Below are 26,338 nucleotides of genomic sequence, written 5' to 3'. Positions count from 1 at the left end.
ACCACAGGAGGCTGTATATGCAGTACTCCTTTAACAAAAGTCTGTACCTCAGGAACTGAGGCCAATTCTTTTTGGAAGAATATTGACAGGGCCGAAATTTGAACCTTAATAGATCTCAATTTGAGACCCATAGACAATCCTGATTGTAGGAAATGTAGGAAACGACCCAGTTGAAATTCCTCCGTCGGAACACTCCGATCCTCGCACCACGCGACATATTTTCGCCAAATGCGGTGATAATGTTTCGCGGTGACTTCCTTCCTTGCCTTAATCAAGGTAGGAATGACTTCTTCTGGAATGCCTTTCCCTTTTAGGATCTGGCGTTCAACCGCCATGCCGTCAAACGCAGCCGCGGTAAGTCTTGAAAGAGACAGGGACCCTGTTGTAGCAGGTCCCTTCTCAGAAGTAGAGGGCACGGGTCGTCCGTGACCAACTCTTGAAGTTCCGGGTACCAAGTCCTTCTTGGCCAATCCGGAGCCACTAGTATTGTTCTTACTCCTCCTCACCGTATAATCTTCAATACCTTTGGTATGAGAGGCAGAGGAGGAAACACATATACTGATTTGTACACCCAAGGTGTTACCAGTGCGTCCACAGCTATTGCCTGTGGATCTCTTGACCTGGCGCAATACTTGTCCAGTTTCTTGTTGAGGCGAGACGCCATCATGTCTACCATTGGTCTTTCCCAACAGTTTATTAGCATGTGGAAGACTTCTGGATGAAGACCCCCCTCTCCCGGGTGAATATCGTGTCTGCTGAGGAAGTCTGCTTCCCAGTTGTCCACGCCCGGGAAGAACACTGCTGACAGTGCTATTACGTGATTCTCCGCCCAGCGAAGAATCTTGGCAGCTTCTGCCATTGCACTCCTGCTTCTTGTGCCGCCCTGTCTGTTTACATGGGCGACCGCCGTGATGTTGTCCGACTGAATCAACACCGGTTTTCCTTGCAGGAGTGGTTCCGCCTGGCTTAGAGCATTTTAGATTGCTCTTAGTACCAGAATGTTTATGTGAAGAGACTTTTCCAGGTTCGTCCATACCCCCTGGAAGTTTCTTCCTTGTGTGACTGCTCCCCAACCTCTCAGGCTGGCGTCCGAGGTCACCAGGATCAAATCCTGTATGCCGAATCTGCGGCCCTCCAATAGATGAGCCTTTTGCAACCACCACAGAAGATATACCCTTGTCCTTGGCGACAGGGTTATTCGCAGGTGCATCTGAGGATGCGACCCTGACCATTTGTCCAACAGATCCCTTTGGAAAATTCTTGCATGGAATCTGCCGAATGGAATTGCTTCGTAAAAAGCCACCATTTTTCCCAGGACTCTTGTGCATTGATGTACAGACACCTTTCCTGGTTTTAGGAGGTTCCTGACAGGTCGGATAACTCCTTGGCTTTTTCCTCGGGAAGAAAAACCTTTTTCTGAACCGTGTCCAGAATCATCCCTAGGAACAGCAGACGTATCGTCGGAAAACAGCTGCGATTCTTGGAATATTTAGAATCCAGTCGTGCCGTCGAAGAACTACTTTAGATAGTGCTCTTCCGACCTCCAACTGTTCTCTGGAACTTGCCCTTTTTAGGTCGTGCAAGTAAGGGATAATTTAGATGCCTTTTTTCTTTGAAGAAACATCTTTTCGGCCATTACCTTGGTAAAAAGGCCCGGGGTGCCGTGGATAATTCAAACGGCATCGTCTGAAACTGATATTGACAGTTCTGTACCACGAACCAGAGGTACCCTTGATGAGAAGGACAAAATTTGGACATGGAGGTAATCCTTGATGTCCAGGGACACCATATAGTCCCCTTTTTTCCGGTTCGCTATCACTGCTCTGAGTGACTTTATCTCGATTTGAACCTTTTATGTAAGTGTTCAAAACATTTTAGATTTAGACTATGTGTCACCAAGCCGTCTGGCTTCAGTACCACAATATAGTGTGGAAAAATAATACCCTTTTCCTTGTCGTAGGAGGGGTACTTTGATTATCACCTGCTGGATATACAGCTTGTGAATTGTTTCCAATGCTGCCTCCCTGTCGGAGGGAGCCGTTGGTAAAGCAGACTTCAGGAACCTGCGAGGAGAAGATGTCTCGACTCTCCAATCTTTACCCCTGGGATAATACTCGTACGATCTAGGGGTCAACTTGCGAGTGATCCCACTGCGCCCTGAGACTCTTGAGACTACCCCCCCACCTTGAGTCCGCTTGCATGGCCCCAGCGTCATGCTGAGGACTTGGCAGACGCGGTGGAGGGCTTCTTTTCCTGGGAAAGGGCTGCCTGCTGCAGTCTACTTCCCTTACCTCTATGTCTGGGCAGATATGACTGGCCTTTTGCCTGCATGCCCTCATGGGAAAGGAAAGATTGAGGCTGAAAAGACGGTGTCTTTTTTAGCTGAGATGTAACTTGGGGTAAAAAAGGTTGGATTTCCCAGCTGTTGCTGTGGTCCCCAGGTCCGATGGACCGACCCCCAAATAACTCCTTCCCTTTATACAGCAATACTTCCATCTGCCGTATGGGATCTGTATCACCTGACCACTGTCGTGTCCCTGACATCTTCTGGGAGATATGGACAACGCACTTATCTTGATGCCAGAGAGCAAATATCCCTCTGTGCATCTCACATACATATATATAGAATGCATCCTATTAAATGCTCTACATGAATAAAATATTTTCAGTCAGGGAATCCGACCAAGCCAACCCAGCACTGCATCTCCAGGCTGATGGCGATCGCTGGTCGCAGTATAACCACCGTATGTGTGTATATACTTTTTAGGATATTTTTCCAGCTTCCTATCAGCTGGCTCCTTGAGGGCGGCCGTATCTGGAGACGGTAACGCCACTTGATAAGCGTGTGAGCGCCTTATCACCCTAAGGGGTGTTTCCCAACGTACCCTAATTTCTGGCGGGAAAGGGTATAACGCCAATATTTGCTATCGGGGTAACCCTACGCATCATCACACACTTCATTTTATTTTATCTGATTCAGGAAAAACTACAGGTAGTTTTTTCCACTCCCACATAATACCCTTTCTTGTGGTACTTGTAGTATCAGAAACACGTAACACCTCCTTCATTGCCCTTAACGTGTGGCCCTAATGAGAAATACGTTTGTTTATTCACCGTCGACACTGTATTCAGTGTCCGTGTCTGTGTCTGTGTCGACCGACTGAGGTAAATGGGCGTTTTTAAAACCCCTGACGGTGTTTCTGAGACGCCTGGACCGGTCCTAATAGATTGTCGGCCGTCTCATGTCGTCAACCGACCTTGCAGCGTGTTGACATTCTCACGTAATTCTCTAAATAAGCCATCCATTCCGGTGTCGACTCCCTAGAGAGTGACATCACCATTACAGGCAATTTCTCCGCCTCCTCACCAACATCGTCCTCATACATGTCGACACACACGTGCCGACACACAGCACACACACCGGGAATGCTCTGACAGAGGACAGGACCCACTAGCCCTTTGGGGAGACAGAGGGAGAGTCTGCCAGCACACACCAAAAACGCTATAATTATATAGGGACAACCTTATATAAGTGTTTCTCCCTTATAGCATCTTTTATATATATATACAATATCGCCAAAATCAGTGCCCCCCCTCTCTGTTTTAACCCTGTTTCTGTAGTGCAGTGCAGGGGAGAGCCTGGGAGCCTTCTCTCCAGCTTTTCTGTGAGAGAAAATGGCGCTGTGTGCTGAGGAGATAGGCCCCGCCCCTTTTACGGCGGGCTCGTCTCCCGCTATTTTTGAAGTTAGGCAGGGGTTAAATATCTCCATATAGCCTCTGTGGGCTATATGTGAGGTATTTTTTGCCTCTAATAAGGTTTTTATTTGCCTCTCAGAGCGCCCCCCCCAGCGCTCTGCACCCTCAGTGACTGTTGTGTGAAGTGTGCTGAGAGGAAAATGGCGCACAGCTGCAGTGCTGTGCGCTACCTTTATGAAGACTCAGGAGTCTTCAGCCGCCGATTTTGGACCTCTTCTCTCTTCAGCGTCTGCAAGGGGGCCGGCGGCGCGGCTCCGGTGACCATCCAGGCTGTACCTGTGATCGTCCCTCTGGAGCTAGTGTCCAGTAGCCAAGCAGCAAATCCACTCTGCACGCAGGTGAGTTCACTACTTCTCCCCTAAGTCCCTCGTTGCAGTGATCCTGTTGCCAGCAGGACTCACTGTAAAGTAAAAAACCTAAGCTAAACTTTCTCTAAGCAGCTCTTTAGGAGAGCCACCTAGATTGCACCCTTCTCGTTCGGGCACAAAATCTAACTGGAGTCTGGAGGAGGGTCATAGGGGGAGGAGCCAGTGCACACCACCTGATCTGGTAAAAGCTTTACTTTTTTGTGCCCTGTCTCCTGCGGAGCCGCTATTCCCCATGGTCCTTTCAGGAACCCCAGCATCCACTTAGGACGATAGAGAAAGTATTTTATATTTAATATGGTAGAATACCGGTAACCAATGGAGGGACTGACAGAGCGGACGATGAGCGTCTAGCGAGGAAGATTAGCCTCGCAGCTGCATTCAGAATGGATTGTAGTGGTGAGAGTCTATGTTTGGGAAGACCGGTCAGGAGACTATTACAATAATCAGTGCGGGAGATAATGAGAGCGTGGATTAGAGTGTTATCTGGGTCTTGTGTAAGATATGGTTGTATTCTAGATGTTTCTTAGATGTATGTAACATGATTTAGAGACTGAATGTGGGATAAAGGACAGATCAGAGTCAGGGTGACACCTAGGCAGCGAGCTTGTGGGGTAGGGATGATTGCCGAGTTCTCAGCAGTAATGGAGATATCAGGTTGGAAACTACTATTGGCCGGAGGAAATATAAGTAACTCTGTCTTTGGAAATATTAAGTTTGAGGTGGCGAGAAGTCATCCAGGATGAAATGGCAGAAAGGCATCAGTGACCCGGCCCAGTACAGATGGTGACAAGTCAGGGGAGGATAGGTAGATATGAGTATCATCTGTGTACACATAATACTGAAATCCAAAAGAGCTGATTAGTTACCAAGAGATGAGGTATAGGTGGAGAAAAGCGGCAACATCTGCGATGTGTTACAGGCGTCTGCGGCACTCGCGCCCATTCACTCAACATGAATATTGAATCAACCAGAATGTGCATTTAACGCAGAGTTTTCTTCTCTGCTCCTTTCCTGCACCCTATGGGGCTTAACAAGTAGGTTAGTGACCCATCTGCCCTGTATCTCATAGAAAGTGTGGTTCAGTAATGACCCCCAATCCCCTTACAGAAAGCTGAATCCACTTCTTTTAGATACTATTTTTTTTTAATGGGATCAATAAATCTGAAGACGTTAGAAAATGTAGTAACAGAAGCCGGCACATGCCTCTTACATCATTGCATCGTGCTCCTGAGCGTTCCCTGACTGTAGTGTGCCCTAGGCGGCTGCCTTGTACTGTCAGGAGCAGGGTGAGCCACCTATGGAGGTGTTCATGCAGTGGGTACTCTATTTATCCTGGTATATGTCTTATTTCCATGTATTGCTTATTCCCCCATCATGGCTGCCTGGCCTGGTACTCTGTAGAATGAACGATGCCTGGTGCTCGCCTAGTGTTCCTGTGTCGTCCGTTCCAGGCATTGCCTGTTCTGCCCAGTGTAATCCTGTGTGGTGCACCTATACCTGCTGCTGCCGCTGGGTGCATCATGGGGAGGAGGAATAATCCTGCGACCCATGACCCAAAATGGCTGCCAGACCATTTCTCCTATCTCCATGCTCTGATTTCTGTTATGTTCATGCTATCTGCACGCCTACCAACTATTAACGTCAAACAAGCAGGACTTGGCGTGCCTGAAAAAGGGGTGGGGCCTCGGATAAAGGAGGCGTGGCCTCGCTTCACTACCCCTGTTATCCTCACTTTGGAGGGGCGCCCAGTGCGGTATCCGGATGATAATGTCTAGTTAGACAGTCAGTAGACAGACACCATGTGTTAGACAGACATTAGGTTTTTGGACCATTTCATACGTTCTCTATCCGTGTCGGCATGGAGTTGGTTATAAACCTTGTGGCGAGCGCAGCGTGGCGAGCGTATGCCTTTCTACAAGTGGGGGTCCCAGATAACAAAACTATCCACACAAACCACAAAAATGCAAAAAACATGGTGTCTACCTTTTTTTTGTGTCAACCATTTTCATGTTGACCTGTTAACCCCTTCGACCTAATGTCTAACATATGGTGTCTGTCTATTGACTGTCTAACTAGACACTGTAGGTCTATCATCCCTCACCCGCCCAGTGCCCCCTGCTCCCCTCCCCGCACTGTTAGATGCTGCGCACATGTTTCCAGCGCAGCAGTGATCACAGCGCCCCCCGCCCCCTCCCCCGCCTGCAGGACAATGGGGGTAATTCAGACCTGATCGCAGCAGCAAATGTGTTAGCTAATGGGCAAAACCATGCTGCACTGCAGGTGGGGCAGATGTAACATGTGCAGAGAGAGTTAGATTTGGGTGGGGTGTGTTCAATCTGCAATCTAATTTGCAGTGTAAAAATAAAGCAGCCAGTATTTACCCTGCACAGAAACCGTATAACCCACCCAAATCTAACTCTCTCTGCACATGTTACATCTGCCCCCCCTGCAGTAATTACCCCCAGTGTCTGAATAGCAGGTGTGTCCCGCTGGAATGGGGACAGTTGGGAGGTATGTATCTGTGAAGCGCCATGAGTCCCATTGGAGAAAGAGCGGTATATAAATAAAATGATTCCTAATGATACAACTTTCAGACATAGGACTCGGGAATTTTCCAGCTCAGATCCCCTTTCACACTACACCCGTGACCTGGGAAATTCCTGTGTCCTCCCCTTATTGACCTGATGCACCCCCCCCCCTCTCCCAGCAGCCCAGCCCATCAGAGGCTTCTAAGTGCAACCCTGAAGTAACCTCCCGGTCCTGCCCTGTGCCCCCAGTAACCTGCCGCTCCCGCCCAGTGCCCCCAGTAACCTGCCGCTCCCGCCCAGTGCCCCCAGTAACCTGCCGCTCTCGTCCAGTGCCCCCAGTAACTTGCCACTCTCGTCCAGTGCCCCCAGTAACCTGCCACTCTCGTCCAGTGCCCCCAGTAACCTGCCGCTTCCGCCCAGTGCCCCCAGTAACCTGCCGCTTCCGCCCAGTGCCCCCAGTAACCTGCCGCTTCCTCCCAGTGCCCCCACTAACCTGCCGCTTCCTCCCAGTGCCCCCAGTAACCTGCCGCTTCCTCCCAGTGCCCCCAGTAACCTGCCGCTTCCGCCCAGTGCCCCAAGTAACCTGCCGCTCCCGTCCAGTGCCCCCAGTAACCTGCCGCTCCCGCCCAGTGCCCCCAGTAACCTGCCGCTCCCGCCCAGTGCCCCCAGTAACCTGCCGCTCCCGCCCAGTGCCCCCAGTAACCTGCCGCTTCCGCCCAGTGCCCCCAGTAACCTGCCGCTTCCGCCCAGTGCCCCCAGTAACCTGCCGCTTCCGCCCAGTGCCCCCAGTAACCTGCCGCTTCCGCCCAGTGCCCCCAGTAACCTGCCGCTTCCGCCCAGTGCCCCCAGTAACCTGCCGCTTCCGCCCAGTGCCCCCAGTAACCTGCCGCTTCCGCCCAGTGCCCCCAGTAACCTGCCGCTTCCGCCCAGTGCCCCCAGTAACCTGCCGCTTCCGCCCAGTGCCCCCAGTAACCTGCCGCTTCCGCCCAGTGCCCCCAGTAACCTGCCGCTTCCGCCCAGTGCCCCCAGTAACCTGCCGCTTCCGCCCAGTGCCCCCAGTAACCTGCCGCTTCCGCCCAGTGCCCCCAGTAACCTGCCGCTTCCGCCCAGTGCCCCCAGTAACCTGCCGCCCAGTGCCCCCAGTAACCTGCCGCCCAGTGCCCCCAGTAACCTGCCGCCCAGTGCCCCCAGTAACCTGCCGCCCAGTGCCCCCAGTAACCTGCCGCCCAGTGCCCCCAGTAACCTGCCGCCCAGTGCCCCCAGTAACCTGCCGCTCCCGTCCAGTGCCCCCAGTAACCTACCGCCCAGTGCCCCCAGTAACCTACCGCCCAGTGCCCCCAGTAACCTACCGTCCAGTGCCCCCAGTAACCTGCCGCTCCCGTCCAGTGCCCCCAGTAACCTGCCGCTCCCGTCCAGTGCCCCCAGTAACCTGCCGCTCCCGTCCAGTGCCCCCAGTAACCTGCCGCTCCCGTCCAGTGCCCCCAGTAACCTGCCGCTCCCGCCCAGTGCCCCCAGTAACCTGCCGCTTCCGCCCAGTGCCCCCAGTAACCTGCCGCTTCCGCCCAGTGCCCCCAGTAACCTGCCGCTCCCGCCCAGTGCCCCCAGTAACCTGCCGCCCAGTGCCCCCAGTAACCTGCCGCTCCCGCCCAGTGCCCCCAGTAATGTCCACTTACCAGACGAGTTTGGACAACTCATTGGTACTAGCTTCCCCGACACAGGAGACAGGACACATTGTTGTGCTGATTATCCCACTCCCCAACATAGAAGTGGCAGGTTACTGGGGGCACTGGGCGGGAGGTTTCTGGGGGCACTGGGCGGGTTTGGGAGGTTACTGGGGGCACTGGGCGGGAGCGGCAGGTTACTGGGGGCACTGGGTCGGAGCGGCAGGTTACTGGGGGGACTGGGCGGAAGCGGCAGGTTACTGGGGGCACTGGGCGGGAGCGGCAGGTTTCTGGGGGGCACTGGGCGGAAGCGGCAGGTTACTGGGGGCACTGGGCGGGAGCGGCAGGTTTCTGGGGGGCACTGGGCGGAAGCGGCAGGTTACTTGGGGCACTGGGCGGGAGCGGCAGGTTAGTGGGGGCACTGGGCGGCAGCGGCAAGTTACTGGGGGCACTGGGCGGCAACGGCAGGTTAGTGGGGGCACTGGGCGGCAGCGGCAGGTTAGTGGGGGCACTGGGCGGGAGCGGCAGGTTAATGGGGGCACTGGGTGGGAGCGGCAGGTTAGTGGGGGCACTGGGCGGGAGCGGCAGGTTAGTGGGGGCACTGGGCGTGGAGCGGCAGGTTAGTGGGGGCTCTGGGCGGGAGCGGCAGGTTAGTGGGGGCTCTGGGCGGGAGCGGCAGGTTAGTGGGGGCTCTGGGCGGGAGCGGCAGGTTAGTGGGGGCTCTGGGCGGGAGCGGCAGGTTAGTGGGGGCTCTGGGCGGGAGCGGCAGGTTAGTGGGGGCTCTGGGCGGGAGCGGCAGGTTAGTGGGGGGCACTGGGCGGGAGCGGCAGGTTACTGGGGGCACTGGGTGGGAGCGGCAGGTTACTGGGGGCACCCTAGGATTCCCTCATCTTGCTGTACTGAAATAAGAGGGTTATATAACGTCGGCATGGTACAGTCATGTGGTGCGGAAGGTAACTGACTGTGTCCTTAGTAAGAGCTCGGATCAAAGGTGGATCATATCATGGCATAATTGGGACCATAAGTGCTGGGATGTCGTAGTGGGATGAGTGGGGTGCTGCAGGATGGCGTAGTGGGGAGTATGGAGGCCTGTTACTGCATTACAGAAGCTGCTCGTTACTCTTTGCAGTAATTAGAAGGGCTGGTTTATGTATGATTGGGGACAGGGAAGAAGGTCCCCTATAGCACAATAATCTGAGGCTCCCGTCACCCTGATGTCTTCCTGTGTTATAGTGTTATACACATTGGACGGAATGGACTGGGAATAGCTGAGTGTATTACTGTCCAGTGTCTGCAGCTGCTGTGTATAACGTGTCATTGTGTTTGTGTTACAGTCCCACCAATGCTCCGCTGAATGTGGACCCTGACGAGTCACTCTGGATATTGTCACAAGAAGCTGCTGTAAGGACACACCATGGGGCAGTTACAGGACTTCCTGGCTTCCTACTTTCTTCTTTTGTGTTCCATCACCAAGGCGGCCACGTTCCCGAGCTTTACAGTGTCCGACACGTCTCTTACACACCTCGCCGTGCACAAGCACACAGGGGACGTTTACATTGGTGCAGTGAACAGAGTCTACAAGCTGTCGGAGAACCTGACGGAGTTGCGCTCTCACCTGACTGGCCCTATTGACGATAACTCGCGCTGCTACCCCCCGCCCTCTGTCCGTGTCTGCACTCACAAGCTCTCTCCCTCTGACAACGTCAATAGACTTTTGTTGATTGACTACACGGGTAATAGGGTGGTGGCCTGTGGCAGTGTATGGCAAGGGATATGCCAGTTTCTAAGGCTAGACAATCTCTTTAAACTGGGAGAACCCCACCACCGTAAGGAGCATTATTTATCTGGGGCAAGGGAGCCGGACTCAATGACTGGGGTGATTGTGGAACAAGATGCAGAGCAGAGCAAACTTTTCATTGGTACTTCTATCGATGGCAAATCGGAGTATTTCCCCACTCTCTCCAGCCGCAAGCTTGTGAGAAACGAGGAGAACGAGGAGATGTTCCGCCTGGTGTACCAGGATGAGTTTGTGTCTTCTCAGATAAAGGTGCCCTCTGACACCCTCTCGCTGCACCCGTCCTTTGACATATACTATGTGTATGGCTTTGTCAGTGGTGGCTTTGTGTATTTTTTGACATTACAATTGGATACACAACAGACATTGCTGGATGCCACCGGGGAAAAGTTCTTCACTTCTAAGATTGTGCGGATGTGCTCCGGAGACCCAGAGTTCTACTCTTATGTGGAGTTCCCTATTGGATGCACAAAAGACGGAGTAGAATACAGGCTTATTCAGAGTGCCTATCTTAACCGGCCAGGGCAGAAACTGGCACAAGAACTAGGGATACCAGAGGATGAGGCTGTTCTATACACCGTCTTCTCACAAGGACAGAAGAACAGATCCAACCCTCCACGTGAGTCTGTTCTTTGCCTTTTCACCCTCAGCCAGATCAACAAACACATAAAGGAGAGGATACAGTCCTGCTACCGCGGGGAGGGAAAGCTGTCTCTGCCCTGGCTGCTTAACAAAGAACTGCCCTGCATTAATACGGTAAGCGATCTGGAAGGGTGGGAGACCTGTTTTTCCTATAGTCTGCTTGCTGCCTGTGGGGGGGGAGATCTGGGGCTGCTGGGCCCATCTCGCTGCCTGTGGTGGGGAAGGTCTGGGGCCGCTGGGCCCATCTCGCTGCCTGTGGTGGGAAGATCTGGGGCTGCTGGGCCCATCTCGCTGCCTGTGGTGGGAAGATCTGGGGCTGCTGGGCCCATCTCGCTGCCTGTGGGGGAAGGTCTGGTGCTGCTTGGCCCATCTCGCTGCCTGTGTAGGGAAGGTCTGGGGCTGCTGGGCCCATCTCGCTGCCTCTGGGGGGAAGGTCTGGGACTGCTGGGCCCATCTCGCTGCCTGTTGGGGGGGAAGGTCTGGGGCTGCTGGGCCCATCTCGCTGCCTGTGGGGGGGAAGGTCTGGGTCTGCTGGGCCCATCTCGCTTTCTGTGTAGGGAAGGTCTGGGGCTGCTGGGCCCATCTCGCTTTCTGTGTAGGGAAGGTCTGGGACTGCTGGGCCCATCTCGCTGCCTGTGGTGGGAAGGTCTGGGGCTGCTGGGCCCATCTCGCTGCCTGTGGTGGGAAGGTCTGGGGCTGCTGGGCCCATCTCGCTGCCTGTGGTGGGAAGGTCTGGGGCTGCTGGGCCCATCTCGCTTTCTGTGTAGGGAAGGTCTGGGACTGCTGGGCCCATCTCGCTGCCTGTGGTGGGAAGGTCTGGGGCTGCTGGGCCCATCTCGCTGCCTGTGGTGGGAAGATCTGGGGCTGCTGGGCCCATCTCGCTGCCTGTGGTGGGAAGATCTGGGGCTGCTGGGCCCATCTCGCTGCCTGTGGTGGGAAGGTCTGGGGCTGCTGGGCCCATCTCGCTGCCTGTGGTGGGAAGATCTGGGGCTGCTGGGCCCATCTCGCTGCCTGTGGTGGGAAGGTCTGGGGCTGCTGGGCCCATCTCTCTGCCTGTGGTGGGAAGTTCTGGGGCTGCTGGGCCCATCTCGCTGCCTGTGGTGGGAAGGTCTGGGGCTGCTGGGCCCATCTCGCTGCCTGTGGTGGGAAGGTCTGGGTCTGCTGGGCCCATCTCGCTTTCTGTGTAGGGAAGGTCTGGGGCTGCTGGGCCCATCTCGCTTTCTGTGTAGGGAAGGTCTGGGACTGCTGGGCCCATCTCGCTGCCTGTGGTGGGAAGGTCTGGGGCTGCTGGGCCCATCTCGCTGCCTGTGGTGGGAAGGTCTGGGGCTGCTGGGCCCATCTCGCTGCCTGTGGTGGGAAGGTCTGGGGCTGCCTGGCCCATCTCGCTGCCTGTGGTGGGAAGGTCTGGGGCTGCTGGGCCCATCTCGCTGCCTGTGGTGAGAAGGTCTGGGGCTGCTGGGCCCATCTCGCTGCCTGTGGGGGGAAGGTCTGGGGCTGCTGGGCCCATCTCGCTGCCTGTGGTGGGAAGGTCTGGGGCTGCTGGGCCCATCTCGCTGCCTGTGGGGGGAAGGTCTGGGGCTGCTGGGCCCATCTCGCTGCCTGAGAGGCTGAAGCAGTGCACTGGGGAGTGTTCTAGGCACATGTGAAGATGTGTTGGTTAATGTATATCATTATTAGTAAGTGATTTTGGTAGTGGCACTTGCTGCAGTAGGTGCTCTGTAGCTAATTACATTCCTTTTGTATGATTTTGGTTTCTCACGGACGTTATGCTCGGACTGGGAAAGGCGAATAGCGCTGCTGCAACTTAAACTAGATCAATAGGATTGTAGCCAACATTTCCTGTGTAACACGCTCGATGCCAGGGAATTGGCTTGTGCACACATACACCCCCCACCCGCACAACACGCTCTCGCACAACACGCTCTGCAGCTCTCGCACAACACGCTCTGCAGCTCTCGCACAACACGCTCTGCAGCTCTCGCACAACACGCTCTGCAGCTCTCGCACGCTTGTTGCTTGCGCTCTATGCACAGTTTTCCAATAATGTTTATTAATCTTTTATTTCTACTCAGCCGAATTCACTGGTCTTTGTTGTCCACATTTATTATCCAATGAGAAATTCATTAATTAATTTCCATTTAAATCTATGGCGAAACAATATTATTCCCACTGTATACATGTAATATCTAGGGAGAGGGAGACGGACTACGCCGCACCATTGTGCGCATTTCAGATTACGAGAAATGGCTATACAGTGTCCATTTATTTATTATGCCCCAAAATAGCAGATGACTGCACATAGGCAGGAACAGGCGGCTGGGGAACGCGTCATTCTGCCAGAGCTATTCTGATGAGTCTCATTCTCTGTCATTATTCATGTGCGCTCCAGAATGATTCCTGGAATTGTCCCTTTCTGTGTGTATGTGATCTGCTCTCTCCCACTGCCCGCCGCTCTCTCCCACTGCCCGCCGCTCTCTCCCACTGCCCGCCGCTCTCTCCCACTGCCCGCCGCTCTCTCCCACTGCCCGCCGCTCTCTCCCACTGCCCGCTGCTCTCGCCGCTCTCTCCCACTGCGCTCTGCTCTCGCCGCTCTCTCCCACTGCGCTCTGCTCTCGCCGCTTTCTCCTTAATCGTTTTGCTCCTGTAGCTTTTACTGCTCTAGGTTGCCGGGCCTGTAATTTTACTGTGGTTTCTCTTGAACCCACTTCAAAGCTCATAAAGTTCTTATATCCAGTTATTTGCGGCAGGATGGCCGTCTCTACGTGGCATATTCTGTACATATATAATACTGTATAGGTGGAGGGCTAGTGATTATATGGCGAGTGGTGCAGCGTGTATAATGGGAAGCAGAAGGGACAGAACTATGGATAAATCCCCTTTTCTCTGATGTCCTAGTGGATGCTGGGAACTCCGTAAGGACCATGGGGAATAGCGGCTCCGCAGGAGACTGGGCACAAATAGAAAGCTTTAGTACTACCTGGTGTGCACTGGCTCCTCCCCCTATGACCCTCCTCCAAGCCTCAGTTAGATCTCTGTGCCCGAACGAGAAGGGTGCACACTAGGGGCTCTCCTGAGCTTCTTAGTGAAAGTTTTAGATTAGGTTTTTTTATTTTCAGTGAGACCTGCTGGCAACAGGCTCACTGCATCGAGGGACTAAGGGGAGAAGAAGCGAACTCACCTGTGTGCAGAGTGGATTGGGCTTCTTAGGCTACTGGACACCATTAGCTCCAGAGGGACCGATCACAGGCCCAGCCTTGGAGCTCGGTCCCAGAGCCGCGCCGCCGGCCCCCTTACAGAGCCAGAAGCAAGAACAGGTCCGGAAAATCGGCGGCAGAAGACATCCTGTCTTCCACAAGGTAGCGCACAGCACTGCAGCTGTGCGCCATTGCTCTCAGCACACTTCACACTCCGGTCACTGAGGGTGCAGGGCGCTAGGGGGGGGGGGGCGCCCTGAGCAGCAATAGAAACACCTTGGCTGGCGAAAATGCATCACATATAGCCCCCTGGGCTATATGGATGAATTTTAACCCCTGCCAGATTTCCACAAAAAGCGGGAGAAAGGCCGCCGAGAAGGGGGCGGAGCCTATCTCCTCCGCACACAGGCGCCATTTTCCCTCACAGCTCCGCTGGAAGGACGTCTCTCTGACTCTCCCCTGCAGTCCTGCACTACAGAAACAGGGTAAAAAAGAGAGGGGGGCACGAATTGGCGGGATATTAACAATACAGCAGCTATAAAGGGAGAAACACTTAAAAAGGTTGTTCCTATATATATATATATATATATATATATATATATATATATATATATATATATATATATATATATATATATAGCGCTCTGGTGTGTGCTGGCATACTCTCCCTCTGTCTCCCCAAAGGGCTAGTGGGGTCCTGTCCTCTATCAGAGCATTCCCTGTGCGTGTGCTGTGTGTCGGTACGTTTGTGTCAACATGTATGAGGAGGAAAATGATGTGGAGGCGGAGCAATTGCCTATAATAGAGATGTCACCCCCTAGGGAGTCGACACCTGAGTGGATGGCTTTATGGAAGGATTTACGTGACAATGTCAGCTCTTTACAAAAGACAGTTGATGACATGAGACAGCCGACTAATCAGCTAGTCCCTGTCCAGGCGTCTCAGAAACCATCAGGGGCTCTAAAACGCCCGTTACCTCAGATGGTAGATACAGACGTCGACACGGATACTGACTCCAGTGTCGACGGTGAGGAGACAAACGTGACTTCCAGTAGGGCCACACGTTACATGATCACTGCAATGAGAGAGGTTTTAAACATTTCTGATACTGCAAGTACCACTAAAAAGGGTATTATGTGGGGTGTGAAAAAAACTACCCGTAGTTTTTCCTGAATCAGATGAATTAAATGAGGTGTGTGATGAAGCGTGGGTTTCCCCCGATAAAAAACTGATAATTTCTAAAAAGTTATTGGCATTATACCCTTTCCCGCCAGAGGTTAGGGCGCGTTGGGAAACACCCCCTAGAGTGGATAAGGCGCTCACACGCTTATCAAAACAAGTGGCGTTACCGTCTCCTGATACGGCCGCCCTCAAGGTACCAGGTGACAGAAAACTGGAGAATATCCTAAAAAGTATATACACACATACTGGTGTTATACTGCGACCAGCAATCGCCTCAGCCTGGATGTGCAGCGCTGGGGTGGCTTGGTCGGATTCCCTGACTGAAAATATTGATACCCTGGATAGGGACAGTATATTGTTGACTATAGAGCACGGGTGGCCAAACAGTCGATCGCGATCGACTGGTCGATCGCGGACATGCGACCAGTCGATCGCGATCCGCCGCCCAGCCACCCGAAGCCGCGCCTCTCCTGCCCTCCGCTCCCGCTCTGTCTCCTCAGTCTGACGGCCGAGTGTATAGCTCAAATCAGGTGCCGGTTCGTTAGCCAATGAGAGCTCGCGGACCGGCACCTGATTTGAGCCATACACGCTGCCGTCAGACTGAGGAGGCAGAGCGGGAGCAGCAGGCAGGAGAGGCGCGCGCTGCGCTCACCACACACCAACGGTAACCTGTTCTATAGTCTATACATGTCTGGCACTGGGGGCATATCTGGCTCTGCGGGCACATGGCACTGTGGGGGCATATCTGGTACTGTGGGGGCATGTCTGGCACTGTGGGGTCATGTGTGGCACTGGGGGAATATCTGGCTCTGCGGGCACATGGCACTGTGGGGGCATATCTGGCACTGTGGGGGCATGTCTGGCACTGTGGGGTCATGTGTGGCACTGGGGGCATATCTGGCTCTGCGGGCACATGGCACTGTGGGGGCATATCTGGCACTGGGGGCATATCTGGCACTGTGGGGGCATGTCTGGCACTGTGGGGTCGTGTGTGGCACTGGGGGCATATCTGGCTCTGCGGGCACATGGCACTGGGGGCATATCTGGCACTGTGGGGCATGTCTGGCACTGTGGGGTCATGTGTGGCACTGGGGGCATATCTGGCTCTGCGGGCACATGGCACTGTGGGGGCATATCTGGCACTGTGGGGGCATATCTGGTACTGTGGGGGCATGTCTGGCACTGTGGGGTCATGTGTGGCACTGGGGGCATATCTGGCTCTGCGGGCACATGGCACTGTGGGGGCATATCTGGCACTGTGGGGGCATATCTGGTACTGTGGGGGCATGTCTGGCACTGTGGGGTCATGTGTGGCACTGGGGGAATATCTGGCTCTGCGGGCACATGGCACTGTGGGGGCATATCTGGCACTGGGGGCATATCTGGCACTGTGGGGGCATGTCTGGCACTGTGGGGTCGTGTGTGGCACTGGGGGCATATCTGGCTCTGCGGGCACATGGCACTGGGGGCATATCTGGCACTGTGGGGCATGTCTGGCACTGTGGGGTCATGTGTGGCACTGGGGGCATATCTGGCTCTGCGGGCACATGGCACTGTGGGGGCATATCTGGCACTGTGGGGGCATATCTGGTACTGTGGGGGCATGTCTGGCACTGTGGGGTCATGTGTGGCACTGGGGGAATATCTGGCTCTGCGGGCACATGGCACTGGGGGCATATCTGGCACTGTGGGGGCATGTCTGGCACTGTGGGGTCGTGTGTGGCACTGGGGGCATATCTGGCTCTGCGGGCACATGACACTGGGGGCATATCTGGCACTGTGGGGGCATGTCTGGCACTGTGGGGTCATGTGTGGCACTGGGGGAATATCTGGCACTGCGGGCACATGGCACTGTGGGGGCATATCTGGCACTGTGGGGGCATATCTGTAATCTGGCGCTGTGGGGGCATATCTGTATCTGGCACTGTGGGGGCATATCTGTATCTGGCACTGTGGGCACATGGCACTGTGGGGTCATATGTGGCACTGGGGGAATATCTGGCACTGCGGGCACATGGCACTGTGGGGGCATATCTGGCACTGTGGGGGCATATCTGTAATCTGGCGCTGTGGGGGCATATCTGTATCTGGCACTGTGGGGGCATATCTGTATCTGGCACTGTGGGCACATGGCACTGTGGGGTCATATGTGGCACTGGGCATATCTGGCTCTGCGGGCACATGGCACTGTGGGGGCATGTCTGGCAGTGTGGGGGCATATCTGGCAGTGTGGGGGCATATCTGGCACTGTGGGGTCATATGTGGCTCTGCGGGCACATGGCACTGTGGGGGCATATCTGTATCTGGCACTGTGGGGGCATATCTGGCACTGTGGGCACATGGCACTGTGGGGGCATGTGTATCTGGCACTGTGGGGGCATATCTGGCACTGTGGGGGCATGTGTATCTGGCACTGGGGGCATATGTGTTTGAGGTTTTTACCTGTGGGGGCCAATGTGTTATTTTGCGTGAGGTAGTCATTACACTCTGCGCAGCAAGGCTACGTCCCTTTTTTTTTATATATACCACGCCCACTTTTAGTTATAGCACGCCCACTTTTTGTTATGCCACGCCCCCTTTTTTTGCGCGCGCGCCTACGGCGCGCGCTATTATTCCTCCTAGGTAGATCACAAAAGCTTTTTAGCTTTCACAGTAGATCACCGACTCCAAAAGTCTGGCCACCCCTGCTATAGAGCATTTAAAAGATGCATTTCTATATATGCGAGATGCACAGAGGGATATTTGCACTCTGGCATCAAGAGTAAGTGCGATGTCCATATCTGCCAGAAGATGGTTATGGACGCGACAGTGGTCAGGTGATGCGGATTCTAAACGGCATATGGAAATATTGCCTTATAAAGGGGAGGAGTTATTTGGGGTCGGTCTATCGGACCTGGTGGCCACGGCAACTGCTGGGAAATCCACCTTTTTTACCCCAGGTCGCCTCTCAGCATAAAAAGACGCCGTCTTATCAGGCTCAGTCCTTTCGTCCCCATAAGGGCAAGCGGGCAAAAGGTTCCTCTTTTCTGCCCCGGGGCAGAGGAAGGGGAAAAAGACTGCAACAGACAGCCAATTCCCAGGAACAAAAGCCCTCTCCCGCTTCTGCCAAGTCCTCAGCATGACGCTGGGGCCTTACAAGCGGACTCAGGCACCGTGGGGGCCCGTCTCAAGAATTTCAGCGCGCAGTGGGCTCACTCGCAAGTGGACCCCTGGATCCTTCAAGTAGTATCTCAGGGGTACAAATTGGAGTTCGAGACGTCTCCCCCTCGCCGGTTCCTGAAGTCTGCTTTACCAACGTCTCCCTGCGACAGACAGGCAGTATTGGAGGCAGTTCACAAGCTGTATTCCCAGCAGGTGATAATCAAGGTACCCCTCCTGCAACAAGGGAAGGGGTATTATTCCACGCTGTTTGTGGTACCGAAGCCGGACGGCTCGGTGAGACCTATTTTAAATCTGAAGTCTTTGAACACTTACATACAGAGGTTCAAATTCAAGATGGAGTCACTCAGGGCAGTGATCGCGAACCTGGAAGAGGGGGACTATATGGTGTCTCTGGACATCAAAGATGCCTACCTCCATGTCCCCATTTACCCTTCTCATCAAGGGTACCTCAGGTTTGTGGTACAAAACTGTCACTATCAGTTTCAGACGCTGCCGTTTGGATTATCCACGGCACCCCGGGTCTTTACCAAGGTAATGGCCGAAATGATGATTCTTCTTCGAAGAAAAGGCGTTTTAATTATCCCTTACTTGGACGATCTCCTGATAAGAGCAAGATCCAGAGAACAGTTAGTAGTCGGAGTAGCCCTATCTCAAGTAGTGCTACGGCAGCACGGCTGGATTCTAAATATCCCAAAATCGCAGCTGATTCCGACAACACGTCTTCTGTTCCTAGGGATGATTCTGGACACAGTCCAGAAAAAGGTGTTCCTTCCGGAGGAGAAAGCCAGGGAGCTATCCGAACTGGTCAGAAACCTCCTGAAACCAGGGCAAGTCTCAGTGCTTCAATGCACAAGAGTCCTGGGAAAGATGGTAGCTTCCTACGAAGCGATTCCATTCGGCAGATTCCACGCAAGAACGTTCCAGTGGGATCTGCTGGAAAAATGGTCCGGATCGCATCTTCAGATGCATCAGCGGATAACCCTGTCCCCAAGGACAAGGGTGTCTCTTCTGTGGTGGTTGCAGAGTGCTCATCTTCTAGAGGGCCGCAGATTCGGCATTCAGGACTGGGTCCTGGTGACCACGGATGCCAGCCTGAGAGGCTGGGGAGCAGACACACAAGGAAGAAATTTCCAGGGCTTGTGGTCAAGCCTGGAGACAACACTTCACATAAATATACTGGAGCTAAGAGCCATTTACAATGCTCTAAGCCTAGCAAGGCCTCTGCTTCAGGGTCAGCCGGTGTTGATCCAGTCGGACAACATCACGGCAGTCGCCCACGTAAACAGACAGGGCGCTACAAGAAGCAGGAGGGCAATGGCAGAAGTTGCAAGAATTCTTCGCTGGGCGGAAAATCATGTGATAGCACTGTCAGCAGTATTCATTCCGGGAGTGGACAACTGGGAAGCAGACTTCCTCAGCAGACACGACCTCCACCCGGGAGAGTGGGGACTTCACCCAGAAGTCATCCACATGATTGTGAACCGTTGGGAAAAACCAAAGGTGGACATGATGGCGTCCCGCCTCAACAAAAAACTAGACAGGTATTGCGCCAGGTCACGGGACCCTCAGGCAATAGCTGTGGACGCTCTGGTAACACCGTGGGTGTAACAGTCAGTGTATGTGTTCCCTCCTCTGCCTCTCATACCCAAGGTACTGAGAATCATAAGAAGGAGAGGAGTAAGGACTATACTCGTGGCTCCGGATTGGCCAAGAAGGACTTGGTACCCGGAACTTCAAGAGATGCTCACAGAGGACCCGTGGCCTCTACCTCTAAGAAGGGACCTGCTCCAGCAGGGACCCTGTATGTTCCAAGACTTACCGCGGCTGCTTTTGACGGCATGGCGGTTGAACGCCGGATCCTGAAGGAAAAAGGCATTCCGGATGAAGTCATCCCTACCCTGATCAAAGCCAGGAAGGATGTAACCGTGCAGCATTATCACCGTATTTGGCGTAAATATGTTGCGTGGTGCGAGGCCAGGAAGGCCCCTACAGAGGAATTTCAACTGGGTCGTTTCCTGCATTTCCTGCAAACAGGACTGTCTATGGGCCTAAAATTAGGGTCCATTAAGGTTCAAATTTCGGCCCTGTCGATTTTCTTCCAGAAAGAACTGGCTTCAGTTCCTGAGGTTCAGACGTTTGTCAAAGGGGTACTGCATATACAGCCTCCTTTTGTGCCTCCAGTGGCACCTTGGGATCTCAATGTAGTTTTGGGGTTCCTAAAAGCACATTGGTTTGAACCACTCACCACTGTGGACTTAAAATATCTCACATGGAAAGTGGTAATGCTGTTGGCCCTGGCTTCAGCCAGGCGTGTCTCAGAATTGGCGGATTTGTCATATAAAAGCCCTTACCTAATTTTTCATACGGACAGGGCAGAATTGAGGACTCGTCCTCAATTTCTCCCTAAGGTGGTTTCAGGGTTTCACTTGAACCAGCCTATTGTGGTACCTGCGGCTACTAGGGACTTGGAGGACTCAAAGTTGCTGGACGTAGTCAGGGCCCTGAAAATATATGTTTCCAGGACAGCTGGAGTCAGAAAATCTGACTCGCTGTTTATCCTGTATGCACCCAACAAGCTGGGTGCTCCTGCTTCTAAGCAGACTATTGCTCGTTGGATTTGTAGTACCATTCAGCTTGCTCATTCTGTGGCAGGCCTGCCACAGCCAAAATCTGTAAAAGCCCATTCCACACGGAAAGTGGGCTCATCTTGGGCGGCTGCCCGAGGGGTCTCGGCTTTACAACTTTGCCGAGCAGCTACTTGGTCAGGGGCAAATACGTTTGCAAAATTCTACAAATTTGATACCCTGGCTGAGGAGGACCTGGTGTTTGCCCATTCGGTGCTGCAGAGTCATCCGCACTCTCCCGCCCGTTTGGGAGCTTTGGTATAATCCCCATGGTCCTTACGGAGTTCCCAGCATCCACTAGGACGTCAGAGAAAATAAGAATTTACTTACCGATAATTCTATTTCTCGTAGTCCGTAGTGGATGCTGGGCGCCCATCCCAAGTGCGGATTGTCTGCAATACTTGTACATAGTTATTGTTAACTAAATCGGGTTATTGTTGTAGTGAGCCATCTTTTCTAGAGGCTCCTCTGTTATCATGCTGTTAACTGGGTTCAGATCACAAGTTATACGGTGTGATTGGTGTGGCTGGTATGAGTCTTACCCGGGATTCAAAATCCTTCCTTATTGTGTACGCTCGTCCGGGCACAGTATCCTAACTGAGGCTTGGAGGAGGGTCATAGGGGGAGGAGCCAGTGCACACCAGGTAGTACTAAAGCTTTCTATTTGTGCCCAGTCTCCTGCGGAGCCGCTATTCCCCATGGTCCTTACGGAGTTCCCAGCATCCACTACTGACTACGAGAAATAGAATTATCGGTAAGTAAATTCTTATTTTCCACTGACTTCAAAATCACAGCTCTTCAAAACCCGTTTTTTTACTTTGTATGGTCAGTGATCCGTGTCTGCTCCCGACCGGTGTCACAGAACTGAGACCCAGGAAATTGCCCAGCGCTCTATAACATTATCACACTCCCAACTCCGTCCACACAATATGGTTACACACCAGCCTGAGCCCCATATAATTACACGTCTGCCTCTCTCCTGATTACATTGCCCCAGTGTCCCAGACTGTGCTCTATAACATTATTTCTCTAACGTCCTAGAGGATGCTGAGGACTCCGTAAGGACCATGGGGAATAGACGGGCTCCGCAGGAGACATGGGCACTTTAAGAAAGCTTTGGATTCTGGGTGTGCACTGGCTCCACCCTCTATGCCCCTCCTCCAGACCTCAGTTTTACACTGTGCCCAGAGCAGGATGGGTGCACTGCAGGGAGCTCCCTGAGTTCTCTGCCTAGAAAGCATTTTTGTTTGGATTTTTTCTACATTTTTACAGGGAGCACTGCTGGCAACAGGCTCCCTGCATCGAGGGACTGAGGAGAGAGGGGCAGACCTTCTTGTCTAACATAGGCTCTGCTTCCTCTGCTACTGGACACCATTAGCTCCGGAGGGGGTGAACACCGGTTCTTACTGGGCATCCACCCCCGGAGCCGCGCCGCCGTTCTCCTCACAGAGCCAGAAGAAACAAAGTCAGAAGACGTCTCAGGCGGCAGAAGCCTTCAGAGCTTCACTGAGGTAACGCACAGCACCGCAGCTGTGCGTCATTGCTCCCATACACCTCACATACTCCGGTCACTGTAAGGGCACAGGGGGGGGGCGCCCTGGGCAACAATATAACACCTCTCTTATGGCAAAAGACAATGGCCCTCATTCCGAGTCGTTCGCTCGGTATTTTTCATCGCATCGCAATGAAAATCCGCTTAGTACGCATGCGCAATATTCGCACTGCGACTGCGCCAAGTAATTTAACAATGAAGATAGTATTTTTACTCACGGCTTTTTCATCGCTCCGGCGATCGTAATGTGATTGACAGGAAATGGGTGTTACTGGGCGGAAACACGGCGTTTTATGGGCGTGTGGTTGAAAACGCTACCGTTTCCGGAAAAAAACGCAGGAGTTGCTGGAGAAACGGGGGAGTGTCTGAGCGAACGCTGGGTGTGTTTGTGACGTCAAACCAGGAACGACAAGCACTGAACTGATCGCACTGGCAGAGTAAGTCTCGAGCTACTCAGAAACTGCAAAGTAGTTTGTAATCGCAATATTGCGATTACATCGGTCGCAATTTTAAGAAGCTAAGATTCACTCCCAGTAGGCGGCGGCTTAGCGTGTGTAACTCTGCTAAATTCGCCTTGCGACCGATCAACTCGGAATGAGGGCCAATATACATGTACAGGTGGGCACTGTACATGTATATAAAAGAGCCCCCGCCATTTTTCAATAACTTTGAGCGGGACAGAAGCCCGCCGCCAAGGGGGCGGGGCTTCTCCCTCAGCACTCACCAGCGCCATTTTTCTCTCCACAGAACGCTGAGAGGAAGCTCCCCGGACTCTCCCCTGCTTACACACGGTGAAGGGGTGTTTAAAAGAGAGGGGGGGGGGGCACATAATTGGCAGATAAGATATTATACAGCGCTGCTGGGGAAAAACATTTTGTGTTGGTCTCCAGGGTCATTGCGCTGGGGTGTGTGCTGGCATACTCTCTCTCTGTCTCTCCAAAGGGCCTTGAAGGGGATACTGTCTTCAGAAAAGAGGTTCCCTGTGTGAAGTTTGTCGGTACGTGTGTGTCGACATGTTTGACGAGGAAGGCTCGCTTAATGTGGAGGGGGAGTGTTTGAATGTCAGGTCGCCGGCGGCAACGCCGACACCGGACTGGGTGGATATGCTGAATGTCTTAAATGCAAATGTGAATCTCCTGCATAAAAGGTTAGACAAGGCTGAAGCTAGGGATCAGTCAGGTAGCCAGTCCGTGCCTGTCCCTGTGGCGCCAGGACCTTCAGGGTCTCAAAAGCGCCCCATTATCCCAGGTCGCTGACACAGATACCGACACAGATACTGACTCTAGTGTCGACTATGAGGATGCAAAATTACAGCCTAAGGTGGCAAAGGGTATTCGATACATGATTATTGCCATAAAAGAGGTTTTGCATATTACTGAGGAACCCCCCCTGTCCCTGACTCGAGGGTACACATGTATAAAGGGAAAAAGCCTGAGGTCACGTTTCCGTCCTCATTTGAGCTAAGCGAATTGTGCGAAAAGGCTTGGGAATCTCCGGATAGGAGACTACAGGTTCCCAAAAGGATTCTTATGGCGTATCCTTTTCCACAGAAGGATAGGATACGATGGGAATCTGCGCCTAAAGTAGACAAGGATCTGACACGCTTATCCAAGAAGGTGGCACTGCCTTCTCCGGATACTGCTTCCCTCAAGGATCCTGCTGATCGCAAACATGAAATTACCATGAAGCACATTTACACACATTCAGGTACTATTGTTAGACCGGCTATGGCGTCGGCCTGGGTTTGTAGTGCTGTCGTGGCATGGGCAGACTCCTTATCTACGGAGATTGACACCTTAGATAGGGATACCATTCTAATGACCATTGAGCATATCAGAGATGCTGCCTTGTATATGAGAGATGCTCAGAGAGACATTTGTTTACTAAGCTCCAGAATAAACGCTATGTCTATTTCTGCTAGGCGACTCTTGTGGACCCGACAGTGGACGGGAGACGCCGACTCAAAGCGGCATATGGAGTCATTGCCTTACAAGGGGGAGGAGTTGTTTGGAGAAGGCCTCTCGGACCTTGTCTCTACTGCTACGGCCGGTAAATCTAATTTTTTACCTTATGTTCCCCCGCAGCATTCTAAGAAGGTACCACATTATCAAATGCAGTCCTTTTGTTTCAATAAAAGCAAGAAGGTACGAGGATCGTCCTTTGTTGCCAGAGGTAAAGGCAGGGGAAAAAAGCTGCACTCTGCTAGTTCCCAAGAGCAGAAGTCCTCCCCTACTTCCGCAAAATCCACCGCATGAAGCTGGGGCTTTCCGGGTGGGGGGGGGGTCAGATCAAGTGGGGGCACGTCTTCGTCTTTTCAGCCACGTCTGGGTTCTCTCACAGGTGGATCCCTGGGCAATAGAGATTGTATCCCTAGGAAACAGACTGGAATTCGAAGACATGCCTCCTCGCCGGTTTTTCAAATCGGCTCTGCCGGCTTCCTCGTCGGAGAGGGAGCTGGTGTTAGCTGCAATTCACAAATTGTACATTCAACAGGTGATAGTTCCTCATCTCCAGCAAGGAGAGGGTTATTATTTATCCCTGTTTGTGGTACCGAAACCGGACGGTACGGTCAGACCCATTCTAAATCTAAAATCCCTGAACCTGTACTTGAAGAGGTTCAAGTTCAAAATGGAATCGCTCAGAGCGGTCATCGCCAGCCTGGAGGGAGGGGATTGGGTGGTGTCCCTGTACATAAAGGATGCGTAGCTTCATGTTCCGATTTTCCCTCCTCACCAGGCGTTCCTGAAATTTGCAGTACAGGACTGTCCCTACCAATTTCAGCCGTTGCCGTTGTTTGGTCTTTCCACGGCCCCGAGAATTTTCACCAAGGTAATGGCGGAAATGATGGTGCTCCTGCACAGGCAGGGCGTCACAATTATCCCGTACTTGGACGATCTCCTCATAAAGGCGAGATCTCGGGAGAAGTTGCTGGACAGCGTGTCTCTGTCCGTGAAGACGTTGCAGAGGCACGGCTGGATTCTCAATTTACCGAAATCCCAGCTAGTCCCTGCAACACGTCTGGCCTTTTTGGGCCTGATTCTAGACACAGACCAAAAAAGAGTTTTTCTTCCAGTGGAGAAGGCTCGGGAGCTCGTAACTCTGGTCAGGAACCTATTGAAGCTGAAAAAGGTTTCAGTGCAGCATTGCACGAGGGTTCTGGGGAAGATGGTGGCTTCATACGAGGCCATCCCCTTCAGCAGGTTCCATGCAAGGACCTTTCAATGGGACCTATTGGACAAATGGTCCGGGTCCTATCTACACATGCAAACTCGAATCACCCTGTCTCCCAGGGCCAGGGTGTCTCTCCTGTGGTGGCTGCGCAGTGCTCACCTCCTGGAGGGTCGCAGGTTCGGCATTCAGGACTGGGTCCTGGTGACCACGGACGTGAGCCTCCGAGGTTGGGGAGCTGTCGCACTGGGAAGAAATTTCCAGGGTCTCTGGTCAAGCCTAGAGACTGGTCTCCACATCAATGTCCTGGAGTTGAGGGCCATATACAACGCCCTACGCCAAGCGGACAAACCGGTTCTGATTCAGTCAGACAATGTCACGGCAGTGGCTCATGTAAACCGCCAAGGCGGCACAAGGAGCAGAGTGGCCATGGCAGAGGCGACCAGGATTCTATGCTGGGCGGAAGGCCATGTAAGCGCACTATCAGCAGTGTTCATCTCGGGGGTGGACAACTGGGAGGCGGACTTCCTCAGCAGGCACGACCTGCATCCGGGAGAGTGGGGACTACATCAAGAAGTCTTCACACAGATCACGGATTGGTGGGGACTGCCTCAGATAGACATGATGGCGTCCTGCCTCAACAAAAGGCTAAAGAGGTATTGCGCCAGGTCAAGAAACCCTCAGGCGGTTGCGGTAGACGCTCTGG

General features: G+C 53.3%; 1 protein-coding gene across 1 annotated transcript in view; it reads left to right on the top strand.

The window, feature by feature from the left end:
* Positions 1-26,338, top strand: part of PLXNA3 (plexin A3) — a 511,209-nt gene that overhangs the window by 70,878 nt on the left and 413,993 nt on the right. The window contains exon 2 of the mRNA XM_063950477.1: positions 9,648-10,864. Coding sequence (XP_063806547.1) covers positions 9,728-10,864 — 1,137 coding nt within the window. The 5' untranslated portion in view covers positions 9,648-9,727. The remainder of the gene's footprint in view (positions 1-9,647; positions 10,865-26,338) is intronic.

Source organism: Pseudophryne corroboree, assembly GCF_028390025.1.
Source record: "Pseudophryne corroboree isolate aPseCor3 chromosome 8 unlocalized genomic scaffold, aPseCor3.hap2 SUPER_8_unloc_5, whole genome shotgun sequence".
NCBI classification, from domain to species: domain Eukaryota; kingdom Metazoa; phylum Chordata; class Amphibia; order Anura; family Myobatrachidae; genus Pseudophryne; species Pseudophryne corroboree.
Note: the sequence above shows the minus strand (reverse complement) of the source record. Positions and strands in the feature narration are given on the sequence as shown.